The sequence below is a fragment of the Polypterus senegalus genome, chromosome 6 (genome assembly GCF_016835505.1).
Source record: "Polypterus senegalus isolate Bchr_013 chromosome 6, ASM1683550v1, whole genome shotgun sequence".
Lineage (NCBI taxonomy): Eukaryota > Metazoa > Chordata > Cladistia > Polypteriformes > Polypteridae > Polypterus > Polypterus senegalus.
Window position 1 is genome coordinate 36,266,087 of NC_053159.1, and position 20,181 is coordinate 36,286,267.

The window sequence follows — 20,181 nt, forward strand, 5'->3', positions numbered from 1 at the left end:
AGTCTGTGGCACACCTCTTACAAGATTTGTAATCTGATGCCACTGAATAGTTTTATTTTGTATTATAAAAAGCCTTGTAAAACTGATGATTATAACATAACACAACGTAACATAACATTTTCAAATCCACTTAATGCAATGGAAGCTGGAGCCTATTCAGACAGCCCTGGGCATATAGCAGAAAACAGCACACACTTGTCTAATTTATACATGCCAGTTAACCTTTAAATGGAATTGGAGAGGAAAACCGGAATACCTATAGAACAATATTGACAGTAAGTGTAAAAATGTGTTAACTACTTGGACAACAGAGAGCTAGATAGATAGATAGATAGATAGATAGATAGATAGATAGATAGATAGATAGATAGATATCCCCAGGGGGAAATTTGGCTCAACAAATATTCCGGTGCACAGTAGTACAAGAAAAAGACTAAGTTACCAACAGTTTTAAGCTACTTACCGTAAGAAAATGTGTCTGGCAGGGGCACACCATGGCCAGCCAGCTCCTGAAAGGTCCAGAACTTGTTAACACAATTGAGAATAGCCTGAGAGCGATTGACTAGTCGGCAGCCCATTTTCTCAAAGTGGCGCAAGACTGTGATGTCACTGTCTGACTGAACCCATGGGGTGGGCACACGCATGACCACCACCTGTGGGTATGAAGTCACCACTTCCTGGTCGACTCGCAAACCTGGGTGAAGAACAAAAAAAAAGTCAATAGTTTTTAACAGGCATGGTGGGTCATCTGTCAGATGCTACTAGTGAAACATAACATTTTCACTCCCGGTAACTGAATTTAAGGTTAGGGGGTGTGAAGCATCTAGTGCAAGGGAGGCACCAACCATAGACAGACCACCAGTACATTGCAGGGTCACCATTTAGAACAGCCTAATCCAAAATGCACATCTTTTGGATATGGGAGGAAAACCAGAGTACATGGCAAAAACCCTATGCGGAAATGAAATGGTGTTGTGGGGCCAGATGTAATTGTCAAATGAGAATACACGTCTGGGGACAACTCATTAAAAAGTGAGCAGTGAATAGCGGGCAAAATCCTACGCTACTAAGGCTACTCCAACAGGGCTTCTTCCTAAAACACTTACCCACAGTTTCTCCAGTTCATGTGTTATAAAGGAGAGAGCAAAAGAAACTGAGCAAAAGTCTCAACACTGAGAGAAAATAAAATGGTAAAATTGTTGTTATCCATTCAGGAGCTCAGTAGCACAAGATAACATCTTCTTCTTCTTCTTCTTCTTCTTCTTCTTTCAGCTGCTCTCGTTAGGGGTCGCCACAGCGGATCATCTTCTTCAATATCTTCCTGTCCTCTACATTTTGCTCTGTCGCGCCCATCACCTGCATGTCCTCTCTCATCACATCCATAAACCTTCTCTCAGGCCTTCTTCTTTTCTTCTTTCCTGGCAGCTCTGTCCTTAACATCCTTCTCCCAGTATACCCAGCATCTCTCCTCTGTACATGTCCAAACCAATGCAATCTCGCCTCTCTGACTTTGTCTCCCAATCATCCAACCTGAGCTGACCCTCTAATGTACTCATTTCTAATCCTGTTCATCCTCGTCACACCCAATGCAAATCTTAGCATCTTTAACTCTGCCACCTCCAGCTCTGTCTCCTGCTTTCTGGTCAGTGCCACCATCTCCAACCCATATAACATAGCTGGTCTCACTACCGTCCTGTAGACCTTCCCTTTCCCTCTTGCTGATACCCGTCTGTCACAAATTACTCCCGACACTCTTCTCCACCCACTCCACCCTTCCTGCACTCTTTTTCACCTCTCTTCCACAATCCCCATTACTCAGTACTGTTGATCCCAAGTATTTAAACTCATCCACCTTCGCCAACTCTACACCTTGCATCCTCACCATTCCACTGACCTCCCTCTCATTCAAACACATGTATTCTGTCTTGTTCCATTAACACAAGATAACTCAAGCTTAATAATTATTTTGCACATTGTAATGAGCCCAGTAACAGTGGAGACAGACAGACTAATATACATTGACCACCACAGCTACTGGTCTCCGCACATTTGACAAGTGCCTGATACGATATCTTTCTGTCATTTTAACAACTGCATCACTATATGACATAACAACAGCAAATAGAGTTTAGATAAAGATTGTGGTCTATGGATATACACCATGTAAAAAGCTGCAGCTATTTTGTCACAACATGTTTGCATTTCCAATTAGACAGTAGTGTTACATTTCTTTAGTTATTCGTTTAGACGTGCAGTCAGAAGGTGGGTGCTGTGCAACCTCATCTGTACATCTAACTGGTGTCACTGGGCAGATTTGTTGATTCAGGCAACATCTCCTGTGGCTCTTTGTTATCAGCTCTCTGAACAACAGTCCTTTTGAAGGAGTATACTACACTATTTACTTCAAATTCATATTTTGCAATTCATATTTTCATGAATACACCTGCCAATTCTTTCAAGCGTACATCAACTCTGACACTATCGCCACAAAGCTGGACAGCAGAAAGCACACACGGCACCTGCATTTACCATTTTATCCATCAATGCCTTCGAAAGGCAATATATAACTTGGTGCTACAGAAAGGTTTTTCCCTTGCATCAGGTTATGTTTATTTTTAAAATGTACAATGTGTTCACTGGACACATGAGACATGTGTAATATATGTGTATCAAGACTTTTTAGGAGACTTTCTGACTGTAGACAGTTCATCGTAAACAGACATTTTGCGGTCTGTCGGACCAGGTTAACGAAAGCATCTCTGATCTCTGTGGTTCAAAATCACTGTCGCTCCTTTGAGTTCCACCTTCATGAAGCTTTTGGTTTAGTAATGTGATACTCAGTGTGCCCATCCAGTTTCAAGCAAAATTCCCTTATGGTTATCTCCAGACGTATATATTAATTATCTGGCTTCAATGAGACTAGAAATGGGGAGGACGTCCAGAGTTTACAAAGTAACTTGGCTTGATATTTAAAGTGAGAATGTGAAATTCATGAGGCAGAAACGCTAATTACTGTTCCACTGTGCAATCCTTGAACTCTTGGCTTCTACTAATTTTACCCAAATAAAGCAATAAAGTGAGCTGAAGTATCTGAGGGAGGAAGCTCAAGAGGAGCAGGACCCTCAGCTGGAAACACAGAAATTGAATTGCAGCTTTAAACATATTCATCTTAAAAATGTTGACTCCCATGACACTTTAGAAACAGTATTTTCTTGTACTTTATCCTCCAGTTGATCCAACATGAGGTGGAAAAGATCCTCAATTTAACTAAAGAAATAATGATTCCATCACTTCAGTTCTTGAGTGTCTTGACTAGCTCTCTCAGTAAGTTTAACCAGCAGTCAAAATTTTCTGGCTGTCATATGTAATACTTTGTTGTACGTGAATTGGGTTCAGGGTCACAGCAGCCAGAGCCTATCCTGACAGCACTGGACAGTCAACTGAGATTGGTGCCAGTCCACCACAGGACACTTATTTTTTCTTCCACACATATATTCTTAAACCCAATTAATCTAAGTCAGGGTAATTGACGGTTGGGCACATCCCAACAGCACTGGGTGCAGAGTGGGAAACTACCCTGGGAAGGGTAACACCTGCACAGAGCCACACACACATAGTGGGGCTAATGCACATATCTTTGGAAGCATCCACAGAGACGCCATCACAGAAACACCAAAAACGTGCAAGATGGCCACTGAGAGTCTCTAGGACGGAGTTTAAATATAGGAATTGTGTGGTATCTGCACTAACCACTGTGCCATTGTGCTTTTTGTTTCATATGTAGGTGGATCTCAGTACTTAAAATGTGGCTGAAGACCTGCTATGGCTGCTGGTGTGGTAGGGTATCCTGTAAGTCATGCAGTCATTGACCTTTCTGTCTACATCATGACATGGCTGCTCCTTATTTTTTTGTTTGTTGCCACACCATTGTTAGACACATTTTAACCATTAACCCCAGAAAACTGGAAATAAATCACTACCATAGATCTCTGTCACTGGATTCTGACTACTCTCTATTCTGCCAGCTCCCCAGTCTTTCTTCAGCAAAGCCACAGACAGCTGCAGGGCCGACATGTTACAAAATGTAGACTGAGGCAAGGTGCATTTTTGTCACCATGTCCAACCCCATCAACAAAAAACCTGCACTATATCCTTAGATGTAATGAATTGATGCTTTTAATTAACATGCAATACATATTTCTATATAGGCTTTGTTGTACAGTACATATTGTGAACATCAGACAAAAAGCATCCATTAAGAATAGGTTTAAAACAATATTAGGCATTAGAAACAATGCAATTGCATAATTTGAAATTGAATGCGAAATAAATACTTCCTGAAAGCTAAAAGGCAACTTAGTCCTTTTAGCAAAACATGAGCGATGCGAAATTAAGACTCTTTAAACAAACACATTATAACTGTAACCTTAAATAGATTCCAGCAAGTAACACAATTTTAACAAATAGCATAATCCGTATAATGGTTTTACATTAATACTTTCGTTAAAAATATGCAAGTCTCGTCGTCTGTAGTGCACTACTGTCATTGTGTTGATGATTTCATTCTTTCTGAATGGAAAAACCAACTCCATTCATTGATTGGATGGTGATATTGGCTTAATTGCATAAACTAGCGAAGACATGGAAAATAAGGATTATGGGTAAATGATTAGCTATAATATTTCAACTCCATTTAATTCAGTAATTATATTAGGCTATTTAGATTGGTCAAGAGCGTAAATATAATTTATATGGTTACAGTTTATGGAGCTACATAATAAAATAAATACATACAGTATATATATATATATATATATATATCTGCGTGAGCTGGCCCTGTCCGGGTTTGTTTCCTGCTTTGCCCTGTGTTGGCTGGGATTGGCTCCAGTAGACCCCCATGACCCTGTAGTTAGGATATAGCGGGTTGGATAATGGATGGATGGATATATACATTTTAATAATTTTCCAGATTCAGGAAACCAGGATAAATCTCAGTACACAGTCATACTGCAAAGCAACATTGAGACACTTTGAACTGCAGTAGGCTGTAAGGTCAATTGCAGCCGGTATGAATTTTTCAAGTCATTTTTACCAACAACACTTTTTTTCTAGTATGCTGTAGGGTACATAATTCTTAAGTTTCGCACTTAAAAACTTTTGAGTTGTTATTTCGTTAACGTCAGTGCCACCTGAGGCGATCGTCTCATCGCCTTGCCCTGGCCCTGGACACCTGCCTAGACGGTAGTAAATGTGCAGTGCAGACTGTCCTTGGAAAGGCTAGCTATTCTAGGTGCTCCCGACATTGAATTCAGCCTTCACTCCCTTCACATTGTCACTCAAACAAGACTGTAACTCGTTTCCAGCTCCAATCACAACACACTTTCCTAACAAGTTTGATTCTACTGAATGAAGTAATAAAAATCAATAATTCAAGCTGAAAGACTGTGAATCCTGAATGAAATGCATGCAGAACTTAAACAGATACTGCAGTTTAAAACACAAATCGTGTTTTCACAAGGATTTTGTCCAACTTAATTGCTGAATAAATTGCTGTTTTAATATCTTTGAAATGAAGTTAAACATTAGTGCTGGATGGCAAAAAATATGTCAGTCAAATGATCTTCTTTGTGTAACCAAGAGAAATGTTTAATAATGACACATTTTGTAAAAAACTATTTTCTATATTATTTGAGTGGTGTGAAAAAATAAAGCAAAAGGCTACCACGGTTCAAAGACTCATGCAAATTTTTGTATAAATGGAAAATTAGAATCCTATTCAAGTGAGTGATTAAGTCTGAACCTGTGATTTTTAGTGAAATTAGTCTTTTTTATTGAATTTTTAAAAACTGTCCTTTCTTTATTTTTAAGATAAAGTTCATAGAAAAGAGCTAGCATTGGAGTTAGGAAGCAATCACGGCAATTGGTTCAACACAATACAGTATCTGATGACTTCATTAACCCATGATCAAAAGATATGGAAAAATAAAAACAAAATAAAAAAGCTACACAAGTGGAAAAATAATAAACTAGTCTAAAAAAATATATTAAGATAAAAGACTTGTGGTCTAGAGTGTCACTTCTGAGCCATCCCCATCCACCAGGCAGGCCCATGTAAGGCTGGCATCAAACTACATGACTTTGAGTTGATGGATTTCATTGCCTTCAGGATATTCACATTAGGTGAGCAGAAATCGCAAAGACTCCTTTATGATGTTTCAACAAGTTTACAAAGTTATCACTGCTCACTGCTTTATGATGACCAATTGATATGCTATCCAGGTGTCACGTGTTCAACTGCAATTTGGGATCATCTTTGTTCGTTGTCCATTCTGTACTGTCACTCTACCATAAACCTGAGAAATCAGACAGACAAGCTTGACTTCTGTCCAAAACACCTGCTTCACTCCTTTCCTTGTGGCTACACTGTCTTATGAAATATTTTATTCTTGCTTTGATTTATTTTTCATATTTATATATAGTTTTTGTTGTATTCATATTTGTGTATTATCCCTTTAAATATGCCTCCATTCTTTATGTTTTATGAGTGGAACCCCAGGAGGCGGGGCCACCATGATATCACTCCTTCTGAACCCTCTCTTTGGCTATTAAGGCCAGAGCTGATTAGCTCAGATTATGGTTCCAGATTAGTGTTTTTGGACTTAGTTATTATATGACTGCCTTTTAGGTAACTCCTTTTTGTCTCTTCTTACTTTTTCAAGCATTTTTGCCTTATTTGCCCAAACCAGGGGTTTACAGACCTCCTTCCTCTTGTGGGATTTGGTGTTATTTTGCCAACTCCTCATGGCCATGTTAGGCCAAAACCTTCTGGTTATAGTTCTGAGTAAACAGGACTGGGTGAAGCTTATGTTTTGGAGACCTCACACCCATTTCAATGTCTGTGACTCCATCATACAACAGTTGTATGGATTGCACCTCCAACTTTGATTTTCAAACATTGTTTCATAGAGAGGTATGACTGAGTTGCTGGGGGTGTCACACTACACAAGGGGAGATGCATACGATTGTACATATAACCCTATGACTATATAAAGGAAAGCTACTATTGAAAATTGTTGGAAAAATCATAGTGTGTTGCTAGCCTAAGACATGTGCAAAAATAAAAGGCATTTTATTATACCGGTAAGTCAAGAATAGCTAAATAATAGAGCAAAACTTACACCAAAAGGGGAAAAAAGTAAAAGGCCTAATGTCCTACAGGGTCTTCCTACATAGCAAGTACCTTTGTAGTGGCTGTTCATCTATCTGTCTGTCTGTCTGTCTGTCTGTCTGTCTGTCTGTCTGTCTGTCTGTCTGTCTGTCTGTCTGTCTGTCTTCCTTCGCCTGTTGAGTCTTTGCCAACTGCTTATGTCTACAAAAATGAAAAGCTACGGTTGAAAAATTAGCTGAAAGTACTTTTTCCTTTCCCCATTTCTGTTTTCACACACAGTCAAAGAGGAATCCTACCTCCAGCTCTACCACATTGAGTGCTGGTGCCCGCCAGGGCTGTGTAGTCATCCCACTTCTGTTAACTTTGCTGACTCACAACTGTACAGCTCCATTCAGCTCTAACACCATCATTTAATTTGTGAATGACACAATGGTGGTGGGTCTCATCAGCAATGTGGATGAGTCAGTTTCAGAATAGAGATGTGACCACTGGCAGACTGGTGCAAATGCAGCAATTTGTCTCTTAATGTGAACAAGACAAAAGAGGTGATTGTTGACTTTAGGAAGGCCCATGCTGTCCATGCCCCACTGCGCATGGATGGCTGTGAGGTGGCATTGGTCAAGAGCACCAGATTCCTTGGTGTAAACTTGGCAGCTGAACTTACATGGTCAATTAACGCCACCACCATAGCCAAGATGGTGCACCAGTGTCTTCAGCTCCTTGAGTGGCTAAAAAAAGCAAGCCTACCTGCCCTTCTTCTCACCACATTCTACAGGGGTACTTTTGAGTGAGTTCTGACCAGCTGTATCACTGTCTGGTTTGGGAACTGCAGTGTCGATGACCACGAGGTCCTACAATGAATAGTGAATACAGCAGAAAAGATCATCGGGACTCCCCTGCCCTCCATTAAAGACATCTTTATAAAATGTTGTACCTGCAAAACCTGCAAATTATTGTGAAAGATCGCCTTCATCCCTCCCATGGTGTCTTTGTCCCCCTTCAATCTGGCAGAAGGTACTCTAGCATCTGAACCAGTTCTACCAGGTTCTACAACAGCTTCTGCCCCTTAACTGTCCGGACTCTGAACTCTGTGCTGCCCCTCAGCCCTCAGATTTGATTGTAGTAGTTTACTTATAAGCAGTACATTTGTTACACTTGTTACTACTGTTGCTTTTATTAATTGTTGTTATCCATTCATCCATTATCCAACCCGCTATATCCTAACTACAGGGTCAAGGGGGTCTGCTGGAGCCAATCTCAGCCAACACTGGGCGCAAGGCAGGAAACAAACCCTGGGCAGGGTGCCAGCCCACCGCAGGGCACACACACACACCAAGTACAAACTAGGGACAATTCAGAATCGCCAATGCACCTAACCTGCATGTCTTTGGACTGTGGGAGGAAACCTGAGTACCAGGAGGAAAGCCACACAGACATGGGGAGAACATGCAAACTCCATGCAGGGAGGACCCGGGAAGTGAACTTAATTGTTGTTATTTATTTATTTCATGCTATTTATTTCAAATTATTACTATATAATTATGTTTCTATTATTTATTTCTCTGTCTATTTATAGTATACAGTAGTTGGTTACCTGTCTTGCACTTGTCCTGTGTTTCTGTATGTGCTGCACAGTGATCCTGGTTATTTAGTGTCACTGTATGCTGCAGTACTCTGTATGGATGGTACAACAATAAAGCCGCCTGACTTGACATGACATTTTGACATACAGGCTCTTTACAGCTCTTATAAGGGTCTGTGTGTATCAGAAACATAAACTTCAACTCCCATTAAACGTTAAGTGTTATCCTAAATACCTTAAAAACATGCTTCATTCCTGTGAAGGGTCTGTGAAGACCTTCTGAAATTCTTTGAGGAGTTTTAATTTATGTCACATTTTGTGTAGTTTACATTGTTAAATGTAGGAAGTAATGAAATCTTAATGTGCGACTTCTCATGTGAACGTGGGCTGAACTCCATTGATCTGTTTCTTGTTTCATGTCTTGAGAGATAAAACAAAGAAAATGTTCACTTATCCCACAGTTTGTGAAAATAAAGACGATGGATAAACAAGATGTATTTGACTCAAGAGACTGGTCTTTTTTTTCTTGAAAATACAATGCTTCAATGCACTATTAAAAAAATATAAGTAAGTGAGACTTTTTACAGGGTGCCATCATGGTGTCTCACTCTGTTCCTATAATTACTTTAAATGAACCACAGGTACAAAAACTTGGGGTTTATTAGGAAAAAAACCAGAATAAGCATTTTTTTGATATGTTGATAAAGTTATGTGCCTCGCAGTAAGGAGACATGGGTTCACTTCCCGGGTCCTCCCTGCGTGGAGTTTGCATGTTCTCCCCGTGTCTGCGTGGGTTTCCTCCCACAGTCCAAAGACATGCAGGTAAGGTGCAGTGGCGATCCTAAATTGTCCCTAGTGTGTGTGTGTGTGTGTGTGTGTGTGCACCCTACGTTGGGCTGGCGCCCTCCCGGGGTTTGTTTCCTGCCTTGCGCCTTGTGTTGGTTGGGATTGGCTCCAGCGAACACCCGTGGCCCTGTGGTTGGGATGTGGCGGGTTGGATAATGGATGGATGGATGGATAAAGTTATGCCTGTGTATTACCCACATTTCTCTTGTCAGATGGATGGCGTCCCTGATGAACAAAAGCTGAAAGTATTTCTGTAAAACAGCTAAGAAGAGCACACGAAACAAAACAGTAATACTAATATTAAAGACAATCATTCTGTCCTTTTTACTGAACCTTTTGAAAATTGATCAAGGATTACATGTTACTCTGAGAGAGTCTGATAGCTTCACTGTTAATGGGATTGCCAAAAGTGGCTGGCCTGCCAGTCTGCAGCAATGGCAAAACAAGCCAGTAGCTGAAAGCAGCTTTATCAACTAAAAGCCCAAGAAATTTATATTTTATTTTGTTTTTGCCTGTCATTTTTGACAGGTATTGCCTTTGGTGACCAGCCAGTGAAGGAATCAATGAAGGAAAAATCAAAGATGACAAGAAAGCAAAACCCTCTAACGTTTTGTTCTGCCAGGGGTGGAAAAGGCAGAGAGAGAATGAAAGAATATGACCAGAGAGATGAATGATCACAGAATCAAATTTAAGAAATAAGAAAAGGGCCATTAGCAAAGTCTAAATTAACCTATCCCAAAACATAGGGATAAAAAATGAGTTGAATAGACACACCAAATTGTAAAGCGCTCATGATACCAACAATGCACTAACTCTTTGTTTGAATCCGGAATCTTGGATGACCAGAAAGTTTGTGATGCCAAACTCTCTCTCTCTCTCTCTCTCTCTCACTCTCACAATCCCAGCCTCTCCCACCCACCCTGTCTTCACTCTAAGGCCGGGTTTATACTTCACGTGACGCATGCTGCAGCAGACACTCCTGCTATGCAAGTGTTGTACTGTTTATACTTGCGCGCGTACATTTAGGTAAATCTGAAGGAATCCACCAGGTGGCAGTGTGAGATATTATCATGGTGAGAACTGGTTCGGCTTTGCTGTGTTGTGAATTACCTGGAACACCCATTAAATTCCGATGACACCTTACCAATGACACCAGTGTACCGGAGCACACTGAGGAAACCCAGCAGGAAAACATGTAAACTCCAGGCAGGGAATATCAGCGACGTGACTCCCTGCAAGACAGCAGTGCTACAGCTCCGCCACCGTGTCACCCCCATGTGTGTAATTATTAACAGTATTCATTATTTAAACGAAATTACCGATGTATCTGTAACATGTAACATACATACTTTGATGCATTTCATCATGAAAGTGATATCAAGTATAAATCTAAGGATTCTAAATGTGCAGAGAGTTGGAATATCATACATTTAATGTGCTCGATATGGCGATCTATAGCTGGCGATCCGCTGCTGTCAGGACCGGATGGGAGCCCTAGAAAAAAAGACGGCACAGAAAACGGTACGTGAGACTTTTAAAACGTATCGCGTCATTACGATCGGGAATATGCGACGCTTGAATATAAAAGCACCACAAATACATCTGTATGTCGGCATTTTGCTTCACCACATCAAACCATTCATCAAACATCGAAGCGTGCACATCGATCCCGTAGGATCCATAAAGCGGCTTTCTGTCATATATAGATAGTAAACAGAGACTCTGACGTCACGTTCCTACTTTTAGCACACTGCGCCCCCTGACTTTTTACTGGTACTGCAACTCACACACGAGTTAATTTCTGAGGACCTGCTGAGAGGACACATCAAATGAATGCTGAGAACATGTGGCAGCCATGTTGCGGGCGTGTACGCGTTCTGAGCGTGAAGTATAAACGAGCCCTAATTCCCTTCCAGACTCAACACTACATGAAGTTAAAGATGGTTTTAAACCCAGGGGTCAATTTTAGTCAAACAGTGAATATCAGGAGTGGCTGTTCTTTCAGCCCACCCTGTAGACCTTTCTAGGCTCCTATCAGTCTTTAAAATGGCCTGTGTTAAATCATGTTTAGAAAAAATGGAGACCTAATGGAAGTGGTTCTGTTCTTCATTATGTTTTTCTGTGCTCTTTGCATCTGTTATTGGTTTTGATACACAGTGATTCCAAATTCATCAAGACTTTTTGGATGTACTAATTATGTACCATCCTTTTGGAATCATATTTTGGTGTATGAATGCCTCCATTTGCCTACTCCTCTGAGATCCTCCGTCACTAATTGCGACAGGTTAAAACGTCAGTGTAGATGTCTCTTCGTGACCCAGAACTGTGGATAAGAAACAAAAGCTTGAATTATGAGTCTTTCTGAGTTAGCTCTTTTGGTTAACAATCTTTAAGCTAGGTTTCTCTGACTCTAATTTCTACTTTATGTTTTTGCCTTGACAACAGCATTTTCTAGATTTCTCCAGTTATGATCGTTATTTTTGTTTATGACTACGTCTCTTGTTCTGGTTCTTTCTCTTTTCTGTGCTGAATTCTACCTTAGCAGTACAGTTAGACATACAGTCAGTTCTCATTATCTATGGAGGTTATGTTCCTGGAAAACCCAACAGATACTGAAACATTGATTGTATGGGAAAAACAGGGTTAGGTTCCAGTGGAACGCTGACTTGAGTGAAGGGCCAGCTTGACAGGGACAGGCGAATGCACCAGCCTAGCTCCTCTATAGTCTGTCTGATTTTCTTCTAGGTTCTCCACTAGAGGCCACAAATGAACGAGGAAGGGCTGGTCTGAGGACTTCCCTAAAATATCCAATCAGTAGTGACGATGGGCAGTTGGTACAAAGGGTAGGAACTTAATCACTATAAGCTTATGACTCGAACTCACAGGGCATTCCTCGTTCATGGGGAACAATTGCAAGTCCTAGCCCATATCAAGAATACCGTTCAATGGCTTACCCACGATTCTTGACACCAGGTATACACATGCTGATCCATTCAGTGTAGCACACATGCAGGCTTGGCCATCTAAGTGTGTTACAGACCTGTTATTGATCACAGTTTCGCTGCAGTGTGATAGGGCTCTCTGACACTCTCTGAGTGTCTCCTTATAATTCCAAAAGCTAAACTTAAAAGAAGTGGTGAGGCGGCCTTCTGCTGTTATGCACCCAAAATCTGGAATAGCCTGCCAATAGGAATTCGCCAGGCTGATACAGTAGAGCAGTTTAAAACACTGCTGAAAACACATTACTTTAACATGGCCTTCTCATAACTTCACTTTAACTTAATACTGATACTCTGTATGTTCAATTCTTCATAATAACTATTCATAGTGGCTCTAAAATCCATACTGACCCCAACTCTCTCTTCTGTTTCTTTTTCCTACTCAAAGCATCATGATGCACCAACATTGATGGACTGAAAGCCAGAAGTCTACGTGACCATCATCATCAGGTCCTTCCATGAAAACCCTAAATACAAAGAGGACTGTTTCATTTATGTTAGGTAGAATAACCAGAGGGGACTGGGCGGTCTCTTGGTCTGGAACCCCTACAGATTTTATTTTTTTCTCCAGCCTTTGGAGTTTTTTTTTGTTTTTTCTGTCCACCCTGGCCATCGGACCTTACTCTTATTCTATGTTAATTAATGTTGACTTATGTTTATTTTTTATTGTGTCTTCTATTTTTCTATTCATTTTGTAAAGCACTTTGAGCTACATTTTTTTGTATGAATATGTGCTATATAAATAAATGTTGATTGATTGATTGATTGATAATTTTTCTGTTGTGCATGGCTGCTGTATTATCATGGAAAATGTTTTAAATTCACACTGGCCCTAAACTTTAAGTTCTTTGTTATGTGGGAAGATATTCTCCAAACTATAGTACTATATTACATAACACCTTTACTGGAGAGACACCACAAGCAGAACAGCAGCGAAGGCAAAACGTTCATTTGTTTAATGTGATCTAAGTGCAATATAAACAAAAGAAGTCTTACATAAAGCACACAACTTGGATTCTTGTAACTGCAGCAACTTTAAGATAGTCTTTCACTCCAGGTGACACCTCAACTCTAGAGGCACACAGCAGCTTAAGCGAATGTCACATTACGCAACTTTTTGTTGTGGGGTGTATCAGATTTGCCGATCGCAGTTGCCGATCTTGTCACTGCACCATGTCAAATTACTCGACTGAAAATCACAGCCCACGTCACATTTACCGACTGTGAGTGTCGATATTCCAGGGCAGCTGTGCTCACCCCTTTTTCTGACAGCCAATAGCGTGCTGCCTGATGTAGCCAGTTCTGTACAAACAGTTAACAGCTGCAGTGAGTTCTATACCCTGTTATGGTATGTAAAATAGGAGATACCAGACAGATGAGCCTCTCTTCTGTTTGTGATCATCAAAACACTCATGTTCCTTATTCCTCGGAGCTACATTCTATACATTGTACTTCTGGGTTAGCACTTATTGGTTAGCACTTATTGGTTGGCACCACTAGTGAGAAAATCAAACCAGCTAGCCCATAACAGGCTAGTTGGCCTCAGTCATTAGGTGTGTCATATTAGGTGATCAGCTTCATGTGAGTGCACTGACTGGCTAGGAATAGGTCATCTAATTAGTCATCTAATGTCAAACTCAGATGTACAGAAAAACACGTTCCATTAGGTTACTGTCTGTTGTTTTATGTCTAATAGACATGCCCTTCCAGAGAGTGCTCAGCTTTACATCCTTTTAATATTGTAAAAACACTCAGTAAATAATTATCAAACCTTTTGTCATGTCATGTCATTTTCTAACCTAAAGTCACAGATAAAATCAGTTAATTCTTACGTTTTGACCTTAACCTAATCAAATAAGAATGAAAAACAAAGATGAACTGTTAAACCTCAATCAAATCAAGCAATTCCAGTAATGTCAAATCAGAATTTCAGTGTGTTAGTTTAGCATTTTAATCTTTACAAAAAAGTCCACATTGTATTTTTTCCTGTGGATGCACCTCCACCATCTGAATGACACAATTCAGTTAAAAATTCTGAAAGTTTTCATCTACATATCAACAACAAATAGGCGTGAGCAAACTGCTGGTGTCGCAAAATGGATTACATTTTTATAGTAGTGGATAAGCAAATCTGTGGGAATAGACTCCGTAGAGAGTGAGGATTTATTATAACTTTGTAACTAGAAAAGGAAGGTCTTACAAAAGGGAATGTTCAAAGGAGTAGTGACAAAGTAAATTAGGGTTGAAGTGTGACAAAAAAGGCAGCCAGAAGAATAAAAGCAAAATCGAAAAGACATAATAATTGAGAAACAAAGCAAGTCAAGTCAAAACCAAGATCTTGATTTAGAGGCCCTTTTAGTCTCACCTATACTGAATCTTTTAGTCAAAGTTCAGACATCAGTCTGGGGTCACCTTCTTTTACAATGGCTGTGTGTTGATGTCATCCATATTGCCTACATACTGTAACATATCACACTTGTGTGACTGATAACCCATGTGAGCACCCATTAGAACAGCACACAAAATGGTGCTGCACTTTATGAAGCATGGTGTCATCACAAACTTAACATTCAGATCCAACAGTAATAAAAATGTCGATACCAATACCATTAAAAATAAGACAAATACGCGCAGCATGTTCTCAGATGGCCCTGTGGTAGGGGCTGGCACCCTGCCCAGGGTTTGTTTCCTGCCGTGCGCCCTGTGTTGGCTGGGATTGGTTCCAGCAGACCCCCGTGACCCTGTAGTTGGGATATAGTTGGATAATGGATGGATGGATGTTCTCAGATGTGCTTTTGAGTGCTACCTATTCCAGTAAAGAGACTGCACTTATACAGTATGTCCACTCAGGACTGTGTGGCCCTTAATGCCCTGGTGATTTTCTGATCTTATGCTATAATTCTATTTTGCCAGTTTTTCTAGTAATAAAGTGACATGATTCATCTTTTTTTTGATGGACCCACTGCGCTAAATTGGCTGCTGCTTGCCCACCACCAACTTGCTCCTCCATCTCTCTAAGTGACTGGTCCATTCACTTGCCCTCTAGTAGGTGTGTTAGGGAGAAACTCTGTCTTTCTCTTGTGCTGGTGCCTCAGGCTGTTGTCATTCCAAGAAACTACACAGTCCATTACCTTCTAGTGAGAGCTTCCTTCCCACACCGGTAAGTACAGTTTTTTTTACTTTTTCCACCTTTACATTTTTTGGGACTGTCACAAATGTAGAGGATATATATAGGACTTTCTCTTGCCCTGTGCCACCTTGATAGTGCCTTTGCCTATTAGTGAGCTATATACCAGTGCTGTGCGTGAATTGGTGTGAAATTTAAAAAAACAATTTTAAAGGTATGCTAACAATTACTGAAAAATGTGCAAATACACTTAAATATAAACATGCATGCAAACGAAAATAGGAACTGTGTGCTTGTGTTGGTGTATTAAGTGCCTTGCAGGTGATGGCTTTGTGTGCGGACTTGTATATGAGCTGTGAGTAATAAGTGAGCCTACCTTTTAAAGAATATTACCGAGAGTGCTGTGCGGTTCAACCTGATTAGTAATTTGAAAAGGAGGACAGGAAGAAGCCACGTCTTGTGCTGTGTATGCTCAATAGAGGTGACCTGCAGACCTCTACAGCTTTGCTCTGTTGACAAGCCAATCAAATTGCACACACCTGATGACATTTCACTACCTTTGCATTATACGTTGGTGATGTTAAGCAGCATGCCCAGTTATTTAAATATTTCTTAACATGCCAATTTCAAGGTGTACCTCATGTATCATTTTCATAAAACATCCCTAAGGTTGAGGTTATGGTTGAGGGAGGGTCACCTCACTCAGTGGTAATGGCAATTATCTTATAGTGCTGCGGGCTGGTGCTGGACCCTTCTCAGAGTTGCTGTGTAAATCGTGTGACATAAACATGCAACCCAAGCAGCTGGTCAGCAGAGCTTCTGAATCTCAGCGCTCCATAGGCTTGCAGTTAGATCCTTTTCTGCTTGCTTGTGTTATATTTCAGCCGGGCAGGGTGTCAAATATCACATTTTTGCAAATTTTGTTCATCGTCTACTTGTTGAACATTTACTTCATTATGTGTCAGCATCTTTTCCTATATGCTATGTGTTTTGTACGTGGTCCCAAAAGAGGAGGGTCCACCTGCCCATCCCCATCAAGGGCCTTCCCTGAGCTCTATAAAGGCTGAAGAAAATTGAGAGCCCCTTGCTGTTCATTGTGAATGTTCTCTTAGCGCGGTGAGCTTTTTCTGATCTACTTTTGTGAATTTCTGAATTTTTGTCCCTTTTTGCTCTGTTCCTTTGACTATTCTTTGGATATGTGGCTTTGGACTTGTTTTACTCTGGATTGTCTTGTTGTCTCAGGTAATTTCTTTTGTAACAAGAAATATTTTTATTCATAAAGATTATGTATTGCCCTTTTTTGTTAATAGCCAGGTTTTAACAGATTTTCCCTCTCTCATGGGCATTTTAAGTATTTTTTCTGACTTGCATGGCTGAGAACTATTTACTTCATAACATCTTGGCAGAGGCATCATGACTGACCAAGTCAGAGAATGGAGTTGTGTTTTTAATGGTACAAGAGAGGTGAACACCTTTAACTGAATTTAATTGAGTAGCCAAGTGCTATGAGTGTTTCATTGGATGAGTAGAATTTCTTTGTTAAATACATGAATCATCGATAAATTTGTTATTTGTTAAAAACAAAGTTTCGGTCCAACAAGTATATAGAAATACATCATGCCAGCATCTATCAAAATAGTCATAATATGTAGTTATACTGCAATATTGATTTTAGGCCGTACCACCCAAACCGAGGCTTGAGTGTTTTGTAGCGGGTGCCACATACAGTAAGTGCTGTCTTTGGTGCTTGCCGTCTCCCCTTATTGTTCATTTGTTTGTTTGACTGCGTTGACTTGCTCCAAAGTGGAAGGAAGTTCTACACCTTTAAGGGTGAAGAGGTTCTGCAGACTGGACATTGGATAAAATGGACAAGAAGTCACGCTCAAAGCTAGCAAGCATGAGAAGAGAGAAACTTTTATGGCCAGGAAATACAAACTATCCGGATGGAAACCTGTTTTGCAACATCCAGAAATAAATGTTTGTGGTGGTGCGGCAAGTGTTTAAGAGCCGACAGGACCGAGCTTCTGGGAAGCTTCTCTATCCTCCTTATGGCTTTGAACTGAAATTCTTTTGTTTTTGGGATTGACATCCCGGATCCCAGGATTTATGAGTTGGCCTGGTACTGTTATTTGCATTATTAACAGTGTTTCGTACTCGTCTTGTGTTTATAAACTGTACATTGTTGTTATATTTTGTGGTTTGAATTTTATTTAAGATATTTAAAATCACAACACTCATTATAAATACCATTTATAAGTGTGGTGTCTGGTTATTGTCGAGGAAATGGGGAACCAGGGAAGTGATTCGTAAGACACCATTAAGAAAAGGTTGGCAGTGATTAGCATCTGACCTAATCTGGCACAGCATAGAAGGGGATCTGTACATGGGACTCTTATGATTTATTATTTCATGTTTACCCTATTATATTTACCAGTAGAATGTTGACTGAGAGCTTGCTTCACATTCAGCCTCTTGCCAGCTGCGCATCCTATCACAACACTTTGTAAATGTCTTCACCATTCTTGTACTTTTTCACATTCTTCCTCCTAAACATATACAATTCAAGAATCATTTAAGTAGGAGCTAGTTCTACTCCTCTACCCAATCTCCTCTAAATAGTCAACAGTCAAAGAATGTTAGAAAAAGAACTTAAAGAATGACAAAAGCACTTGAAGGCATGAGTCATAGTAAGCCCAATGAGCCCCTGTGCCCCAAGCATGATGTTACACATGTGAGTCTGCCCGTGATCAAACACTCAGTACTTTAAGTGATGCAAATTTTCTTGATCGAAGTGAATTGGTGAACAGTCACCAAGCAATAGGCTGACGGAAAAATTTGGGGATATGGTTATTGAAATGTACAGAGGCTAGAAGAAAATGTCAGCATCTCTGAATATCCCCCAGAGTGCTGTCAGCTTCATCACTGTCAAGTGGTAGACAGGCTTGGCCTCAATCATGCCTTCCATAGACAGCAATCAAGGCTTACAGACGCTTCTGAGGAAGGTCACCGTGAGGCCAGAAATTATGTTAAAAGAAAGACAGATACTTCAATATAACAACTCTACAATTTTGTGTAACTCCATAAATGTGGCGTTTGCAAACTATACCGAGAAGGAATCCATTGCTGAAGAAAAGATGTATGAGAATGCTTTTGAGATGGCTATTCAGATTTGGAGAAGTTTTTGAGTATGTTCTGATGAGGCTGGTACATGTACATAATATAATACATGTATATAACATATATATAACATAATACATGTGCTGTAAAACGAACACAGCATAAAACCCTTCTAGCACCATCCTTATAGTACAGCATAGTGATAGCAACATAATGTTTTAGACATGCTTTAGAGCAGCGGAGAAAGGAGGCTTGTAAAGATCAAGAGGAAGAATAATGAGACTAGGCACAGACAGATCTTGGAAGGAAATTCAATCCACTCTGCCAAAACCTTGGAATAATGGCAGCACTCATCTTTAAGTGAAACAATAATACTAAGTAAGTACATAAGAGAAGCAATGATAGATTGAAAGAGATGTGAAATGTGAACCTCCTCAAGAAGTGCAGTAGAAATGCAGTACCAAACTTGGGAGTGTAGGAAGACTCAAGGCTGTGGACTAGTGTTGGATTGGTGTTAAACTTTTGACTTTGATATCGATATCAGCTTTTAGACCTCAGTACTGATACCAAAAGCAAATAACGGATAACACCAAAACCCCGTCTTACTCCCTGTTGTGCTTCACAATTGCTCAACTTCCTGTACTAAATATCCTGAAATGCTGGTACCGTACCATTTTAAATTTGGGTTTTTCAGGATGTTTCCAATACTGGTTTACCACGCAATCCTACTGTGGACCATGGATGATTTCCTAACAATATGGAAAAGTGTGTCAGGAGAAAACCACATTACCATTTGGGCAAAGCTGGTTATACTTGATAAAAATGGCTCATGGCTGTTACTTCTGCAGTGGAATGTTGACTGAAGGGGTGAAGACAAAAGGCCATGTCATGTTACAAGACTTCTCCTGCCATTTTCATCAGCTATCACAACACACTGCTGTAACTGTTGCCAATTAAAAAGTTTAACATCCCAAGTGATTCAGTCCAACCAGTCTGTGACTCGCGATGACTAAATCAAACAGGTTTGTCTTAAGTCACAAGAGCAGCTGTGTGCGCATGAGAGACAACCAATGAGCATCCATCCATCCATCCATTTTCTAACCCGCTGAATCCAAAGACAGGGTCACGGGAGCCAATCCCAGCCAACACAGGGCACAAGGCAGGAACCAATCCTGGGCAGGGTGCCAACCCACCGCAGGACACACACAAACACCAAGACGCCAAGCACACACTACGGCCAATTTACAATCGCCAATCCACCTAACCTGTAGGTCTTTGGATTGTGGGAGGAAACGGAGGAAACCCACGCAGACACAGGGAGAACATGCAAACTCCACGCAGG

At 40.4% G+C, this 20,181-nt stretch overlaps 1 protein-coding gene across 1 annotated transcript in view; it reads right to left on the reverse strand.

Moving 5' to 3' along the window:
• rimkla (ribosomal modification protein rimK-like family member A) overlaps positions 1–20,181 on the reverse strand; it is a 63,071-nt gene that overhangs the window by 12,501 nt on the left and 30,389 nt on the right. The window contains exon 2 of the mRNA XM_039755826.1: positions 464–694. Coding sequence (XP_039611760.1) covers positions 464–694 — 231 coding nt within the window. The remainder of the gene's footprint in view (positions 1–463; positions 695–20,181) is intronic.